At 37.2% G+C, this 18209-nt stretch overlaps 2 protein-coding genes and 1 pseudogene across 2 annotated transcripts; all 3 read right to left on the bottom strand.

Annotated features, from left to right (window-relative positions):
- Positions 1-13: 13 nt before the first annotated feature.
- On the bottom strand, positions 14-3654 carry LOC111373692 (protein NRT1/ PTR FAMILY 4.5-like). The gene is made up of 8 exons (XM_022996258.1): positions 3568-3654; positions 3284-3415; positions 2747-2840; positions 2415-2657; positions 2098-2315; positions 1531-1977; positions 1304-1431; positions 14-1001 (listed from the first exon to the last, which is right to left on the bottom strand). Exons 1-8 carry the CDS (start codon positions 3652-3654, stop codon positions 107-109), a joined length of 2244 nt encoding a protein of 747 aa, XP_022852026.1. The 3' UTR covers positions 14-106.
- A 432-nt stretch (positions 3655-4086) lies between these two features.
- Positions 4087-8681, bottom strand: LOC111373700 (MACPF domain-containing protein CAD1-like). Its single transcript, XM_022996279.1, has 6 exons — positions 8221-8681; positions 6720-6958; positions 5965-6160; positions 5558-5741; positions 5060-5214; positions 4087-4892 (listed from the first exon to the last, which is right to left on the bottom strand). Exons 1-6 carry the CDS (start codon positions 8491-8493, stop codon positions 4275-4277), a joined length of 1665 nt encoding a protein of 554 aa, XP_022852047.1. The 5' UTR covers positions 8494-8681; the 3' UTR covers positions 4087-4274.
- A 2401-nt stretch (positions 8682-11082) lies between these two features.
- LOC111373702 overlaps positions 11083-18209 on the bottom strand; it is a 10948-nt pseudogene continuing 3821 nt past the window's right edge.

An 18209-nucleotide genomic window follows, 5' to 3' on the forward strand; every position in this document is an offset into this window, starting at 1 on the left:
CTATTCAAGAACAAAACCAAACTTTTTCTATTCAAGAACAAAACCAAACTTACAGAAGATATTCCAAGAAATTAAACTGATTAAAGAGACGAGCTTTTCTATACGACTATTTTCCATCTTCTTTATTCTGCAACTCATGTACTCCATTCCCATTGATTTGAACTTCATAGCCCTCTTTCCTGTACTTGTACCTCTTAGAAACAAAGAGATAGATGAAGAAATTCAACAAGCTCATCAAAGAAAGCAACCAGTAGAAAAGGTTCAAATGGTTTCGGTTAAAGTTGTTTCCGGCCAGCCAACCTCCACTGCGCGTAATATCCTTCGTTGCATGGTTCACTATGTTCACAACTATGGTGCTAAGGAAGTATCCCACCGACATAGAACACCAAAGGAAAGAACTCGAAATCGATTTAAGATCCTTTGGAGTTTGGGAATAGAAGAATTCCAGAAGTCCCACATAAGTGAACATGTCAGCTATCCCGAATATGAAATACTGAATTGATAACCAGAAGACACTGATCGGCAATGGCTGCAGTATTGGTGTTGCATCAAGCATGTCGTGGTCTCTTGCAACCTTTTTTCTTTTTACTTCCATTATTGCTGCCACTGCCATGGACAAGGAGGATAGAACGAGGCCTACTCCTACTCGTTGCAGGTATGTTATGCCGGTGGGAATACCTGTGAACTTACGTGCACATGGGACGATTATTTGGTCGTATAGCGGGACGAGGAATATCAAAAACACGACAGGAAGGATGGGTAGTGAAGCGGGTGGGATGTTGAAGGATTTGGTGATTCTTGTGTCCATGGTTGAACCTTGATGAATGGAGAAGGTTTGCAGTTGAGCCAAGCAAAGAGTCATAATTACTGTGCAACAGAAGACTGGAATCATGTTCAGTAAAATTTTTGCATTCTCCACTTGAGTCACTCTGCAAAGTTTCCATGGATTTGGTGTTTCAGTCTGTGTTGCAGATGTCTGGATGGCCGCTTTGTCCAGGAATCTGATAATAAAAATTACCAAGAATATATAAGCATTTGTTTTGTAAAGCTTATTTCAAAATCCTTTTTTCACAAACTTGTTTTTGACTATACGTTCTTCCAATAAAATAATTTTGCAAAGAAACCCGTAATGTTTCTTTACATTTTAACAACTCATTCTCCAAAAATTAAAAAAAAATTAAAAAAATAAAATAAAATTCACTGAATGCTCGCAATATTCAATAGAATAATGGACACGATTTTAGCTTCTTCTTCTGTCTTAATAAAGTCCATGCATTATCATGATACTTGTTAGGCAGGCGACCTGAAAACATTGGTATGAGGTAGAAATTCTGCTTCAATGGCAGCTTCCTTGTCCATATTGATCTCATACAGTTCATTAGAGTCCTCAGGAAGCTGAAGATTTCTGTTGCGAGCAGCTGCAACATAAACCTATTATCAACAAGATTAGGCAAACAAAATTAGCGTATAAAATGCGTAAGTGATATATTTACTTTGCAAAGAACGGTAAAAACTAAGTTGTATGAGCACCTGAACAATTTCAGTAAGGGCACTGTTCCCATGAATAACATGGAAACGATACTGTGGTAATCCAGAAGCAAAGATTATTACTCCCAGTAACATAGCAATGGCGCAAACGGTAAAACCCAAATCCCACCCTTTATGATCTTGAATCCAGACAATAAACGTTAAGCTAATAGCACCACCTACGCATACTGCCATTAAGAGCCAATTGAAAAAGCTTGACATCTGTCTTGCCTCCTTCGGATCTTTATCATCGAATTGATCGGCGCCATGAGATGGCAACGCCGCTTTCACTCCTCCAGAGCCAAATGATATCAAGTAAAGAGCGATAAACAGAAGAGCGGCATTACCACCATTAACTTGAATACAGTTTGTTGATGTTGGATCATAAATATTGCAGAGTGGGGGCTTGAATTTAGGATAGTGAGCTTGCAACGCTAGCATTCCAAGTCCCTGCACGTGGATTATTTTTTATCAATCAAAGAATTGAATCTTTTCTTCTCTTTTCATACCACCAGTATTACGAGGAGAAGGTACTCGAGGATGCTTGTTTTCAATTAAGAATATGCTCACCAAAAACTCGATTATTGCTGCAATGAGAACTGCTTTATATCGGCCTAAATAAGTGTCTGCTAGGAAGGCAACGAGGATGGTAATTATATAATTAGTCCCCATGAAGTTTGTCAGGTGGTTTGCTGCATCAGCCACGCTAAAGTGCATCACCGCATTAAAGTATGTCACCAAATTAACACCCAAAGCCAAGGTTGCCATGTTCTCGAAAGCAAAAGTACCTGTAACATAAAACAGAAACCTATTTAGATCAAGAATGTAGAATACAATTATCTTAATAGACTTTCGAATTGGTTTAATGCATGCAGCAAAGTTATTACCTAGTATGAGCAAAGAAGTGCGAAATCCACCATGCTTATCTTTCGTTGCAGTTCTTCCTTTCCAATCCACCTTTCCGTCAATAAGTTCAGCTTTATCCTGCAGAATAAGAGGAATATCAGGATTGAATTCAAGAAAACTTGAAGCTGTAAATATTGACAAGGCATGTGAAAAATATCGATGTACCATGATCAACTGAGAATCTAATGCTGATACGAAGACGAGAAGTGGGAAGAATGGTGAAGCTAATTGAATGTAGTTAAATATAAATAGAACATTAGTATAAGAATAATGATTGCCAAAAAATGTGCTTGATGTTGACCATTAAGTATACTTCTAAAGGAAATAATTCCTTTTTGTCTGAACATCCCCGGACAGACTCGAGGAATTTTGCAAGTTGGAGGGGAAGATTCTGTTGAAACCTTCAACTGCAATCATTATTTGTGAAATGTTATAAAATAAGAATGTCCGTCATATCCTGCTTCCCACTGCCGCTTTATATGCTGTTTAATACCTCTCAGCATTTTGCAGACAACCGGTAGCTTCACTTCAGCATCAGCTTTTGGTTAAACTAAGATTTTATATCATTTTCTCAGCTGTCAATAGCTACATTTAGAACAATATATATTTGTCACCAATGAAATTAGTGTTATAAAAAAACATCGTTGCTACCAAAGTGAACTCTTGACAAAACTGAACTTAAAAGTGAAAATCTTGCAGGGTAATTGATTGATTTACAATTTAGGAGCTAATCTGGGTATAATTCAAGTTTGAAAGAGAAAATATTGTGTCTCTACTGCTCTAGAGGTGTCAAATGAGCCGAATCAGTCAGTTTAAATAGGCCTAGGATGACCTATGCACGGGCTTGAACCAGTCCGGGTATTGTGACAGGCTGGACCAAGCCTGTAATGCTCGTCTTGGCTTGCAGGACCATCCTGGATGGTAGGGTAGCACCTACATGCCTATCTCCCTGGGGCCCATTACTCTGTTCCTTTAACTCGTCCTGGCCGGCCAGCCACCAGGCCAAGTAGCCAGGTCACCATTCACCTGGTTGGCTCGACTCAATTTGACACCACTATCCATCCTTGTGCCAAGACGATAAAAGGATATTGAGCCGAAGGGCAATTAACACAGAATATATCACTTCTGAAAAACTGACTTCCGTGCTGTCCCTTTCTTCAACATTTTTAATACATCATTTTCTTGGACACATATATTCTTAATCATCTTATTATTCATCATTAGTATGTCCAAACAGACCGCTGCTCGCTACATGTACAAAACTATTTGAAACCCCACCCATCCTCTCAAAGTGATTATTCTATTCTGTAATCTTCCCTTTCAGAAACTAGCTAATCCACTGTGCTGTTGAAAATTATTTCCTGTTTTTTTATTGGGACAAGAAAGCAACGCTCTTTTTGTTGATGATGATTAACAGTTCCTAAAAGCATATACAGAATTCCCACACAAGAATATTACTACAATTATTCGGCAGCCAGAATCAATAATTGAATTGCGACTAACAATCATAAAGCAAATGATGTTGAAATTGTCAATGAAATTCGTTTCAAAGGTTTAGTTTCTGATGTAAACCGTCAACGAAAATTTCATATGAAAAAATCACAATACAGAAATGAGTAGCAACGTATTAGAATAAAAGAGGAAAGATGTTGAGACCCAGAAGAAACAAAACATTCATTCTATTCAACAACAAAAGTTTCAACTTTCAAGCAAAATGAATTAACTATATCAACAGAATGTGCAGCAAAATAGATAAATCAGCTGCCTGTGCAAAAAAATGCTTAAAGAGTTAGCTAACCAGCGAAAACAGGTACAAATAAATTGCCTATCACAATGATCTATCAGTAGTTCAATAGGGAGTACTTTATCCGTAACATAATTTTTCCCTTGTCCACCCCGAGCTTAGCTCCTGTCACCAGCCAGTGACCCGGCATGTCTTGGGGTCCTTTCGACATTTCTGTTGCATCCACAATTTTTGCAAGTTTCCCAATTTGATTTGAACCGTCTGACAGTGAAGTTGATGAACCATCAGGTCTTTGTGGAGCTGACAAGTTGGCGGGGGTGTGGTCCCACACGGAACGCCTTATTGTACACCCTGGTACTTTGGAAAAGAGAAGTTTAAGGTGTAATACACTTTTGGCGCCAAAATCCCAAACGCCTAGCTGAGCACCGGTGACAATGTGAACACCAGATAGATCTCCAATGCATGTATCAGTATACTCTATTGGTGCAGTGCTCACATGCGAGAAATTTTTCCACTTGATTGGTTCAAACCATCGGCTATCCTGCTCTTCGGGACCCTGCCACTTGGGTGCACCTATAGCCACGTGCGCATCCCAGTGGGGTTGAAGAATTTTGGGAAGAGAAACCAGATGTTGTAAATGGATAGCAAGACGATTATGCTTACTGCCTTCTAGGCTGAGTCTGAGGCCTGTGACTGGTTTGCGCCCAACTGTCACCTGCAATATCCAGGATGTTTTGACTTAGAAAACTGAAACAGATAAATCTAAACACAACTTTCTTATCCTCCTGGAGAAGATGATGAAATTCCTGGATTTTGTAGCTTAACTGAATATTAAATTGGCTGTATATCTTAAGTACAGTAACAAGACAATGAACTACATACCTGATCAGGCCTTATATAAAGCTTGGGACCCATCAAACTGAACTGAAGGGAAGGACACACAGGCTCCTTTCTCTGTAGATTGTTCTGCTCTGGAGCCCAAACCCGAGAAATTTGGAAGTCCAAGAAATACTGTAGATCCTCAATGGGAGGCTTGTCTGGCAGAAACAAAATGAAACATTATGCAAAATTCAAGATGTTAAGAAGTAAAAAAGAACTCCTCGACAAAATGTACAAGAATATCTCAAATATTAACAGAATCATCCGTCATATTGCATTGCATCTCAAATCTCCAAATTCTTTCAGTTATTAGAACCTGAAGGTTTTAATCTAATACCTCCTCAAGATGCAAAAATAAAATGAAAACGTTGAAGGAAACTGCTATATAGTGTCCTTGCAGTTTTCGAAAGCCACCAAAACAAAACATACAAAACCCTTTTTTTCCTACAGCCTGTATCCGTTTTCTAAGAATGTACCAAATATATTAGGACGGAATCTTACACTCCAAGTATAATTCTATAGCACGATTTAAGTAATTTATTCCAGGAACTCCTTCGAGCAAAGAGACTATGGGCATAAACGTCATGTTAATCACATCTGGGGCTGCCTCTACAGTCTGGGCCCACTTGGCATGACTCTGCTCAAGGTCATCCCCCCCTCTTCTTCTAAAGATCACGGTAACATCCTGCAGCAAGAAAAATTGCTTTAATCAACTTCTTAAAATCATGACAGATAATAAGCATTGATGAATAGAGGCCCCCAACAACAATTACAATTATTCTAGAACAAGAAAACATGAACAAAAGCCAAGAGCTCTATAAGATTAATTAAATATGTAGACACTTTTTGATCGGTAAGGCGACAAATGATTTTCCCCAGGGAAGAAAAAATGATGCTGCTGTATTTACCTTGTCCTTGTATTTTAAGGGGCCGGCATTTGTATGGCTTTTTAAGTCGGAGAACCTCTGGTCTCCTATGTCTTTTACGTAGTTTTCAATATCTGACACTGACAAAGGTGATGATTGGTGCTGTCTAATATAGACCACATCCCTTCCACCAATTGTTGCAGAGGTGACAATATGTGTGCCATAATTCTCAATAAAGCTGAAAGAAGAAGTATCGAGTCATAAATGATAAACCCTCTAACATCAGCTTCTGCATGGAAAATAACCATCTATAATTTTTTAAGTAGGCCTAAAAACCCTTACCTTGTCATGAATGGGCTTTCAAAAAAACATACATATAATTCACTATCGACCACAGTTTTCATTATGCATCAATATTGGTCCTTCAAATTTTTTGACAACCTTTTCAAAAAATTATATGATCCTGCAACACTAAATACCCCCACCCCAAAGAAATGAAAAAGATAATTTTGGTTGTTGAATAATGCCGTCAAGTAGAGAAACTGCAACAGTTACATACAACCCATCACTTTAGAATCCATATCTCGTATTTTGGAACGAGGACTTGAAGATATAACATTTATCATCCTGAAGGTGATATACATCTGTTAGAACTTCCATAATCAGTCACATTTTCTATATCAAGGACCATTTTCTCTTCTATATTAAACGTCATATATGGAAAAAACTCACTTATTTTACGTGACAAGGATTAAAGATAAATAGAATTCATATGCGAAGACTTTCATAATGTTCACCTTGCCAATGATGCGGGGTCCCAAGAATAGGGAACTGCACACTTGATGTCATCACGCAAAACTAAATTCGATTTTGCTAATTTGACCTTAAATAATGGCATGATACGTCCAACCATTGCAAGGGATTTTGTAGCTGCTGCATCAAGTTGCCAACAGCCAGTGAAATTAAACATAGCGTTAAAGCTTCCAAGCGGCACATGTCCGGGTACATTAGACTTTTCATTGAAGTATTTTGCCATCTGTAATACAAGTATCCGGAGAAACTAATTAAAATCACAATGTGCTGCAAGTCGACTTTCTATAAAGAAGCAGATTTTATCTCCACATAATTAAGTAAGCGTAACAATAAATGCAAATGCGGCATTTTAGAGCACAGATGAAGGGCAATAATTTCAGTAAATTAAGAGAAACAATGGCCAGGTTTAAGGTTCCTTTCAACAGAAGGATTTGAACCTATAAATGGGTTTATCAAGTGCCCTTCATGACATGGCCGATGCTAGCCCCATGCTTTGCCCAAATTGAAGATTGATTTTTTCTCTGATCTCGCTCTTAGAGAACTCACACAATCGTGACCCAGAAAGGCAGCCCATATTCAAATTGCACTCTTACTCCTTCAACGCTTTATTATGATCTAGATCTGCTATATCTGACAAATTGAACTCCCGATGAATTTTAAATTTGTGTCACTTGCTTTGATGGCTTTGAGTTCCCACCGGATTCGAATCGATTCTGTGTCATGTTTTGGCTTATGCATTTTAATCATTCACGGTGACAAATTCAAATGCATAAAACCTATGTCCTTTGAAATCATTTTCATTCTTAATCAATCAAATTATCTAAATCACTATTTATTTAATATAAGGCTATGAAATAAATTCAATCTCAAATTCACCAATCCAAATGCGATCTTAGTTTTTTCTTATTCCATTTTTTATTTTGTTTTTCCTAGTATAAGTTGGTTAAAAGTGTTAATTTAACTCTTGATATGGGCAAATTCAAAAATTCGATAAATGACAGATAACCGGTAGCAACAATAACATCCAGAATCACAAGAATACCACAAATTGAATTTCCATTCATCTCCAAAGAACTGGAAATTGAAACATCTTTCATAAACGAGAAATGGGAAACCAACAAATGTGACAATTCAGACACAAAAAAACTAAAAACATTAGATTCTCCACGATATACCTATTTTCTGAATCAAGATCTGTAGATTAGTTGTATCGGATTGAAAGCTCGGAGTAAAAGTAGCACATATCAGAACAAAAGGATTTATGCATTCTAAGGTCAATTCATTAAAGATTGTTTCCCTGAATTCAAATCAATGTGAAAAAGTAATATAACCAACAATTTTATCAAGTACAGCATCCCGTATTGAACCAAGAACCATTGATAATAATACATCAACAGAATTAACTGAAGTAACAATAAGAACAAAAATGCCCAGATAAAAATATCAAATTTGAAGCAAACAAGGGTACAAGAAAAGGAAACTGACCTCATGGAAGGGCCAAACCGGGGTGGTCTCAGGGGAACTCCGGCCTCTGGAGCACTCGATGTCAATAGAGACATTTGGGATCACCTGATTTTCAGAGATTTCAAGATTGTTGGTGTGCTCTTCATCAATATGCACTAAGCGAGAGCCAGGTGCTCCTTTACAGTACAGCAGCCTAATATCAGATGTAACATCGAACCCACGGCCCAGCGTTTGAATTGAGTTGCAGATTGTGGTAACCAGTGAATTTTCTGAAATTGTCGTGTTGTTCTCCATAGCATAGAAAAGATTTACGAATCTTTCATTTTCATTGTAATATGAAAAAAAGATTGAAACTTTGGGTTTGTTTTTGAAATGGTAGCGGGTAGGGCGGCTGGTGGCGGTGTTGGTGAGTCAGAGGTTGGACTTTGGACTTGACAAAAGCATTGTTGACGGTGGTGATGTTGGGTTGGTTATTTGCTCGGAAGATTTTGACTGTATTAATGGCAACAAACGCGTTGTCGTGCTGTTTCGTTGACCATTCCCAATTCTGGATAGCTACAGTGCGAGTCGAAATTCGAGGTTTGGGCTCGACTCGGATAAAGAAATCAAGCTCTTTTCTGGACCTGAGTAAAGTTTGATCAAAAAAATTAGGCTTGATCCGAGCATTCGCTCGAGGCCTTTCCTAATTGAGTCAGGCAGGCACACTTTTTATTTTATTATTATTTTTTTTTTTTAGCAGCAACCTGCTACTTAAGTAGCTGCTGCTGCTTTTAAAACATTTTATTTTATTTTTTTTAAATATAGGCTTGTAAACTCAAGCGGACGAGCCACACAAGTCGGTTCAAACTTTGCTTGGCACCCCAAAATGGGGCTCGACCCGAGCCTCGAGCAGGACGGGCTCGAGCTTTTTTCGAGCCGAGCTATAGACGACCTGAGACAACGAGCCCAATTGTCATTCCTAATTTTGGATAATTAACACTTTTTCGAATTAATTATTCCAATTTCCAATGAACTTAATTCTATATCTTTAATTAGTCACTAAAATTTAAAATGTCAAATTTTGGTCACTGAACTTAAGTCTACATTTTCGATTACTCAATGAAATTTAAAATATCGAGTTTTGTTCACTGAAATTCGAAAAATGTTGTACGTTACTCATTGGCATAAATGTTGAACTTTAAAAAATGTCGAATTTATAGTGAATAATATATAATATTTTTCAAAGTTCAGTGATCAAAATTCGATATTTTAAATTTCAATAAACAATCAAAGCCATGGACCTAAATCCAGTGACTAAAACTCGACATTTTAAATTTCAGTAATCAATCAAAGATATGGATCTAGATTCAGTGATCATTGAAACAATTAACTCCACTTTTTCAATAGAGTTTAAAAGGTTAGTTCGTTTTATTGTCAATATTTTTCATAAAAATTGATTTTTACTTTAATGTTGTTAGATTGATATTTTTTTCATGAAAAATATTTTTCTACTTTTAGTCACGTGACCCTATTATCTTTAAAATAAGAAAAATATTTTCTTTAGAGAGTAAATTTTTATTTTCTAAGTAGTTCACTCTCTCTTCCTATTTTCTCAATCCCATCTCTCCTACCTATCCACCAATAAAAAGTAGACAAGTATAGCATTTTCAGGTTGAAAATAAAATCAATCAAACACATTTATTTGAAAATTTTCATGCACATAATTTCTAGAGAATTCAACTGCCTAGAATTTATATTCTTTTCATGTAAATTTCATTTTCACAATCAAACACACCCTTAAAGAATTGATGTTAAAATAAATCATTAATTTTTGCCGCTTATTTCGTGAGACTCATCACTCTTTTTTATCAAAATTAAGTTTCAATTTTCCAAACAAACACATTATTTTGTAGATTATAAGTTTATGATTACAATGAAAACAATTTTCTTTGCATCCGTACTCTGTTTAGCTCTAGCAGTGTAGTGTTTTTTTTTTTTTTTTTTGGGAGAAAAATGAAGAAAAAAATTTTTGAGTTAAAATTGAAAATATTGTCGCAATAATTTCTTATCAAAAAATTATTTTGCGGATTATCACTTTATTTTATTAATAAATATTTAATCAATTAAAAATTTATTTATTTTACTCGACTATATTTAATCCAAAGTATATTAACACGTGCAATAAGAATCCACAATAGCTGTCTTCTTAAGCTTATTGCCTCCTTTTTAATTTGAGTCAAAAGGCTTCAAAACTTGAATATGATCTATATCTAATAGTAGTAATATTCTGTTCTGAAAGAGATCGAGTAAGTCAATTAACTTCAATTAATTTGTAAATTTACATTATACACAGAGAGTCAATGATTTTACTAGGGCTATGGGATAAGATTTTTAAATTTCAAGGGCCAATTATTGGTTTAATATACAGAGGAAATTACAGAAACATTACTTTCAAAAGCTAAAAGAAAAGATTGGAATTTTATAATAAACCGAAATTACACCATTCTCATATATAGCTCCTTTTTGGTATATATTAAAATCAAATTTTTAGTAAATTTTGATAAAAATTCATAAAATGAATAATTGAAATGTTATAGATCCCGCAAAATGTATAATTAACATCAATTATTTACGTTGACTTAAAGTTTTTATTTGCTTTAATCTAAACCAAACATGAGCTAATTTAGAGATTGTACATATCAATGTGTAGAATTGTCTATTCGAGCTGAGTTGAAATTTGCTGTTTAAATGGCTATCCATCTAATAAATTATTAATATATAATCAATAATCATTAACTTCACTACGACTTATTAAATTGCTGAAATGTCAATAATTCTTGGATAGACAATCATTAGGACAGTAAAATTGGACCGTATATCTCATCTCTTGATCTTCTACCCCCGTTTGAGAAGATAAAAACTGCTTATTGGCAATAGGGAATTAGGACTGTAACGATGTGATCTTTCTTTTACAACAAATATTCATCTGAGTAAGAAAGAATTCCTAGTATTATTACACATAAAACAATTCTCCCCAACTCAAAATTAAATTACAAATATATAAGATGCCAAATTCAATGAAAAGATATAGTTGCAACCAAAATATTGTCAGGATTCCTCAATATGATATCGTATCTCTAGTGATTAGTGGTAGATGATGAAAAATCTGCATCAGTTTGTATTGTTGTTGAATTCTGAGTTTGGGTTCCACTGGAACTTTCGCTTTGCCTCTCCCGATGGAAGTCTTTCATGGTTTTAAACCTCATATCATCTGTATACATGCTTCCCACCGTGAGAACATTTGGAATCGCCATTTGTCCTTCAAGCGTTTGAACTACCTCGGACATTGTAGGCTTGATGGACGGCTTTATGTTGGTACACAGGAGAGCTATGTTCTTCCTACTTCCTCTTTGTTGACTCGAAAACCCAACCTCAGATCAACAAGTTCATCTATGTTTTTACTTTCTTGCAAGTGAGAAGCCTGCAATATAATTATGTAGCAATGAAACAAGTTATCAAGAAAATGTGCACAGATAATGGATGTATAATGAAATGAAGAGGTGAATGATGTTTTTTTTAATACCCAATCTAAAAGGCAAATGAAATTGTGGTTTGGCATGTAGTTATTATTGCTTTTGCCACTAACAATTTCCAAAGCCACAACTCCAAAGCCATAAACGTCCGCTTTGCCAGATAACCCCATAATGCATATTCAGGTGCTATATATCTTCTGCAATCAAGACGTACATGTTAAGGTAAAAGGTAAAAAGGACTAGTAATTTGATATTTGTATTAACAATTCAAACTCACATTGTTCCAGCAACTTTAGTGCTAATATGAGTCTGCTTGTCTTCGTTAAGCCTAGCCAATCCGATATTTTAGGGTTTAGAACTCTATCTAGCAACACATTAGTGGCTTTAATGTCTAAGTGAACTATTTTAAGTATTGATTCATCATGAAGAAAAGCTAATCCTCGAGCAATTCCAATACAGATCTTGAACCTTGTTGGCCAATCTAGCATTAATTGGCTTTCCTTTGAATATGAACAGTATTATTGTCGGCAAAAATTGAAATGCCAAAGAAGCTGTACTATATAAGAAAACACTTACTGAATAAAACATGAGCAAAGCTATTATTTTCCATGTACTCGTACACTACCAGAAATTGATCTCCTTCAATACAGCATCCATACAGTTTGACGAGATTTGGGTGTTGTGAACACGAAATAATGTCATTCTCATTTAGAAATTCACGATTTCCTTGCCTTGATCTAGACGAGAGCTGCTTTACAGCTATTACGGTACCATCAGATAGTTGACCCTATACCAATTCGTCAATCAGAAATCTATGAGTAAGGAAAAGGAAGATGAAATTAATTATCTTTCACCAATAAACAATGCCTTGTATACAGAATCGAAACCACCTTCTCCGATCTTGTTTGTAGCATCAAAGTTGTTAATGGCGGCTTTAATTTGTTTCAAACTAAAAGCAATTGTTTGCAATTCTAAATCTTCAAAACCTGCCCCAATAAATACAAGTAAGGTGAATGTCCCGTGATGTCAAAATAAGCCTTTGTTTATTCATTATTGCATTTTCCGATCAAACAAATATTCTTAGAGGTAAAGAAAATTTGGACTATAAAAGTCAAGAAACAAAGAATGTGTGTGCATTATAACAGATATAAAATACAGATAAAATCAAAGAAAAGACATAATGTAAAAAATTTGAACTGCTTATGACTCAATAGATCCTTTAAACTAAAACATTTGACTTGATTGATATAAATAGCTTATGATTCAACAAATCTGCTTATGTTTAAACAATTAAAAGCATCACCTTTTCCAGCTTGTTTTCTCCCTCTCAAATTGCCTTTCCGCCGAAGGATGCCAAGTATCATGAGAATAGAAAATGCTGACAGAACTCCAACTATTGTATAAGCAGTTACATTCTTTTTGCTTCCATTCGAACAAATTCTGAAATCTGGTCAGGAGAAAAAACATAAGTCCGAGGAACAAAAATCATATAAATGAAAGATATATCTAACTTTCTTTAATTCAAATAATACTCGTACGTCATGCATATTTCCAACGTTCATGCCTCAAATAAAAACAGCACTAGTTTGAGTATATTTTGGAAGTCCAAGTCTTTCAAGTGTAATCTGAACTTTTGCTTATGTCATATGCATTCCTTGAGTATCCATATATTTGTTATTGAGAGCTTAAAGAATGAAGTTAACAAGTTCGCTAGGACATTCTGAAATACATCTCACATATAAGACTATTATAAAATATAAACTCGATTACTTCAGGGTACATTGGACCTATGGATACAATCATGTCAAATATGCATTTAGCACTTGAGCAAACTAGAGATGTATATATAATCTTAGATCCTTTGCTACTTGTCAAACGAATTGCAAATTTTACTGACAAATGAGGTTTAACTATGAGGCTAATTTTTAAGGAAAAATGATTCAGTTTCTATCAACGTAACTCTTAAGTTCAATTATAATCTTCACTTTTTACTACAAATTTCTTTCTTATCAGACGAGCCTGGGAAATCTAGCTGTGTGAACAATTTTCTGGAACAGGCAACACATACACTTCATAACTAGTAGCTCATATAAATCTAAGATAAGTGTCCAGCTAACGAGTAGCAAGTTGAAGACATTAGAAAAATGAATGAACCACATAAAAAATCTCCCGTCTCTAAGAAATTTAATTTTTCATTAGAATATCATTAAATAATAATTTATTTATTTAATATCATCAACACGGGCTATATCCTTTTTTTTGTTAGTTGAGCACACGAACTTTCATCAGCAATGAGATTTGATCCCAAAATCTTTACCTACACTCTTGTATCATGTTAAATGAGCACTTGCATCTAACAAACTAAATCAAAATTAAACTTTTTTTGACAGCACAGGATAAGAAAGTTCAGATTTAGCATACCTAGTTTCTTATAATATTTTGATTGCACATTCATAAAGTCAACAGTTACAAGGACAGAATTACAAAAGAAAGTGTTGAGTACTTACTTGGATTAACCGAAATAGCTGATACAAGGGAACCATAGTCTCCTCTATTAGGAATTCGTGTTGTCCCTCTGCTAGCCCAGTAAAATTGGATATCCAATCTATTATCTATCACTTCGACGTTGAAATGTTCAATAACAGGCATTTTTGCTCCTCAAGCCTTATCTTCAATGTTGAAATCTTTCCAGACTAATTTTTCCTGAGGTTGACAGAGGATCATGGAAACAATACAAGTGAACAGGAATCCACTTTTCAAGTTTCACACACACAAAATACATAGATATATATATATATATATATATATATGAAATAACTGCCGTCTGATGTAGGATGAATAAGAAAGAAAGAAGAAGGAGAAGGGAGGAGAAGAGAAGAAGGGGAACCGGGGGGAAAAGAAGAAGAGGGGAAGAAACGTAGCTCAGCAAAACGCAATTTAATCAATTCATCGTCCCAAAATTACAATGTAAGATAGGTTTAAATAATAAAGCAACCCTAACAAGATTGGGCCCGAGCCCATACAAGTCCAAATTTTAAATAACAATCCAAAAATAAATAAAGCTTAAATAAAATAAGTAAAGGTCCGATGTCGTCATCAACTCTCCCGGGGTGGGAGAAAATTTGACCCTGTCGAGTGGATATATCACTATAGACTCTCTTCAATCTCCCAACCATAAGCTGAGTGGTTGGGTAAGCTTCTTCTGTTGTCTGTAGAAATGCGTCAGTGGTGGTCTGAACCTAAGTCTTTCAAAACCAATGACCTTGACACTCATAATCGACAAAAGGGAGACACAACGACTTAAAGCATCAGCTGCTTGGTTCTCTACGCCCTTCTTGTGTTTTAAAACAAATGAATAGGCTTGCAAATATTCAATCTAACATCCATGGCTAGAACTTAATCGTTTCTGGGAATTGAGGTAACGGAGGGCCTCGTGGTCCGAATAAAGAACAAATTCCTAGGACAACAAATAGTGGCGCCAATAGCGCAAAGCCTGGACCACCGCATATAGTTCCTTATCATACGTTGAATACCGTTGTTTGGCTTCATTTAACTTCTCACTGAAGTAGGCGCCATGGTGACGATCCTGACTTAAGACTCCGTATATACCTACCCCAGAAGCGTCACATTCAACTTCAAAGACTTTGGAAAAATCGGGAAGACGCATGACAGGGGCCTCCGTCATTCGCTTCTTGACTAACTTAAAGGCCTTAGCCGCCTCTTGTGTCCAATGAAACTCCCATTTCTTCATGCACTCCGTGATAGGTGCCATAATAGTGTTAAACCCCTCAATAAAACGACGGTAAAATGTAGCTAAGCCGTGAAAGCTCCTGACGTCATAGATAGCTTTAGGTTTAGGCCAGTCAATTATCGCCTGAATCTTAGTAGGGTCAGCAGACACTCCTGTCGAAAAGACAATGAACCCCAGAAAAACTACGGTATCGGTGAAAAAGGAACACTTCTTGACGTTAGCATACAGGTTAGTCGCACGAAGGGTAGAGCAAACTTGTGTGAGGTGGTCACGGTGTTGCTCCTTAGTCTTACTATAGATGAGGATATCATCAAAGTAGACAACAAGAAACTTACCCATGAAAGGTCGAAGAGTTTGTGTCATTACCCGCATAAAGGTACTTGGCGCATTACTTTGCCCAAAAGGCATGATCAACCATTCATAAAGACCATATTTGGTTTTAAACGTGATCTTCCACTCATCCCCTGGGCGAATTCTAATTTAATGGTATCTACTCTTTAGATCGATCTTCGAAAAGATTGTCGCACCAACCATTATATCCAGCATATCATCAAGTCTGGGAATGGGAAAACAATACTTCACCGTGATCCTATTGATAGCGCGACTATCCACACACATTCTCCAAGAACCATCCTTTTTGGGCGTCAACAGGGTTGGGACAACACACGGGCTTAAACTCTCACGAATGAATCCTTTGTGAAGGAGGTCATTCACTTGCCTTTGGAGCTCAGCGTGCTCGGTAGGATTCATCCTATAATGTGGCAAATTTGGAAGGGATGCCCCTGGGACGAAATCTATGACATGTTGAATATCCCTTAGTGGAGGTAGATGATCAGGTAGGTCCTCCGGAAAGACATCTTGAAACTCCTGAAGGATCGACTGGGCTTTCGCAGGGCTCTCAATTGTGGAATTAGATGAAACCTCCATGACTACTAAGGCGAACACAATTGAGTCGCCAACAAGTGTACGCTCAAACTCTGTAGGACTAATGATATGCAACCCCTTTCGTTCCACACTCTTCTTCGTTTCCAGTGAGCCAGCCGGCTTTGGGGACAGTGGGTTAAGGTGAATCTTCTTTCCATTAAACATGAAGGAGCAGGAATTGGATCGACCATATATGGTTACATCTAGGTCAAATAACCAAGGTCGTCCCAAGATGATGTGCCCGACATCCATTGAAATGACATCACACCATATATGGTCCTTATACTCCAGGAACTGGATAGGGATTAAACAACGCTCCTTAACAGCTATAGAAGAGGTATCAACCCAAGAGACATTGTATGGTTGGGGGTGAGGAACTGGCTTCAACCCTAGACGAGATACAGTAGCCATCGAAACCGCATTAATGCAGCTGCCACTATCCACGATAACTTTACAGCCCTTGTTATTAATCTTGATGTAGGTGTGAAAGATGGCATGACGGCGCCAATCATCGGCATCCCTAGGCTGGGTAAGGTTGCAACGGACGACACCGACTCTGGTGTATGTGGGATAAGGGGATTAGCTTGAATACAACCTAAGAAGACATCTTCACTATCCTCCAAGTCATCAAACTCTTCTAACTTGGGCTCGTAAACCTAGTCCTCTAGTGGCTCGTCGACTATGTCTTCACTCTCGTCCAAAACTAGGGCTCGGCTAGGACACTTAGAAGCAATATGACTAAAACCCTTACAATTGAAGCATTGCAAACAGAAGGACGTCCTTGAAACCTCAGAACCTCTACCTTTGCTATCCGATGTAGGGGTAGTATTAGAAGGAGGAGGTCCTAGAATAGACTTAGGAGATGGATTGGATGCAGAAGAGGTTGCAGTGCGGGAGTCACTACGATTTCTATACGGCGTCCTAGTCACTAATTCATAATCCCGAATGAAAGAGTAGGCGTGATCAAGAGTGGTGACGCCTCTAAGGACAAGCTCGTGCCTAAGTTCGTCTCTTAGGCCTTGCCTGAGCCTACTCAAAGTCATGACCTCATCCTCAATGAACGACCTGACATTTCATTCAAAACTCATCAAACTGAGCAACGTATTCGGTCACAAGTCGACTGCCTTGCGTAAGTGCGTTCCATTGATCCAGCAAGTTACCCCTGTAAGATTGAAGTAAATATTTTTCTTGAAAGCGACGCTTCATTTCATTCCAACTCCCAACAAGGAGAGCATGACGCCTCTCCAGGAGGTCCTCGACACTTTCCCAAAAGAGTTGAGCAGTGCCAGTTAACTTCAAACTGGCGAATTGTACCCTCTTATCTTTCGGGACCCCATACTAGGCAAAGAAGCGATCCATATCTCTAACTCATTGATTGAATACACTAGAATCTAGACAACCGTCAAACATAGGGGCATCTAACTTAATATTTTGAAAGAGGCGCTCCTCGTGGCGAGGGGGAGATAGTGTACCATGACGGTAAGATTCCCGCTCTCGTCCACGAGCCTAATTTCCTTCCCTACGGTCATGTCGGGCGTGGTGTCGACCACTTGTGGACGACGATGAGGTCTATTAATGGAAGCCTCAGAGTTTTCAGCTTCGGTCGAATATGGGGTTGGGTCAAGAATGTTCAACCTAACGGTTAGGGCTCTATTCTCCTCACGAGTAGCGGCTACCTCAGTTTGGATAGCCGTTAGTTGATTTTGTAACTGTGCCAACTGTCGGGTGAGGGCCTCAATTTGTCAGGGGTCCATGGTAAGGGTACTAGAGCTAGAGGCAGTAACGCGACCACTACGCAATTGCATACACGGTAACACAAGCTA

The sequence above is a fragment of the Olea europaea genome, unplaced genomic scaffold (assembly GCF_002742605.1).
Source record: "Olea europaea var. sylvestris unplaced genomic scaffold, O_europaea_v1 scaffold1154, whole genome shotgun sequence".
NCBI lineage: Eukaryota > Viridiplantae > Streptophyta > Magnoliopsida > Lamiales > Oleaceae > Olea > Olea europaea.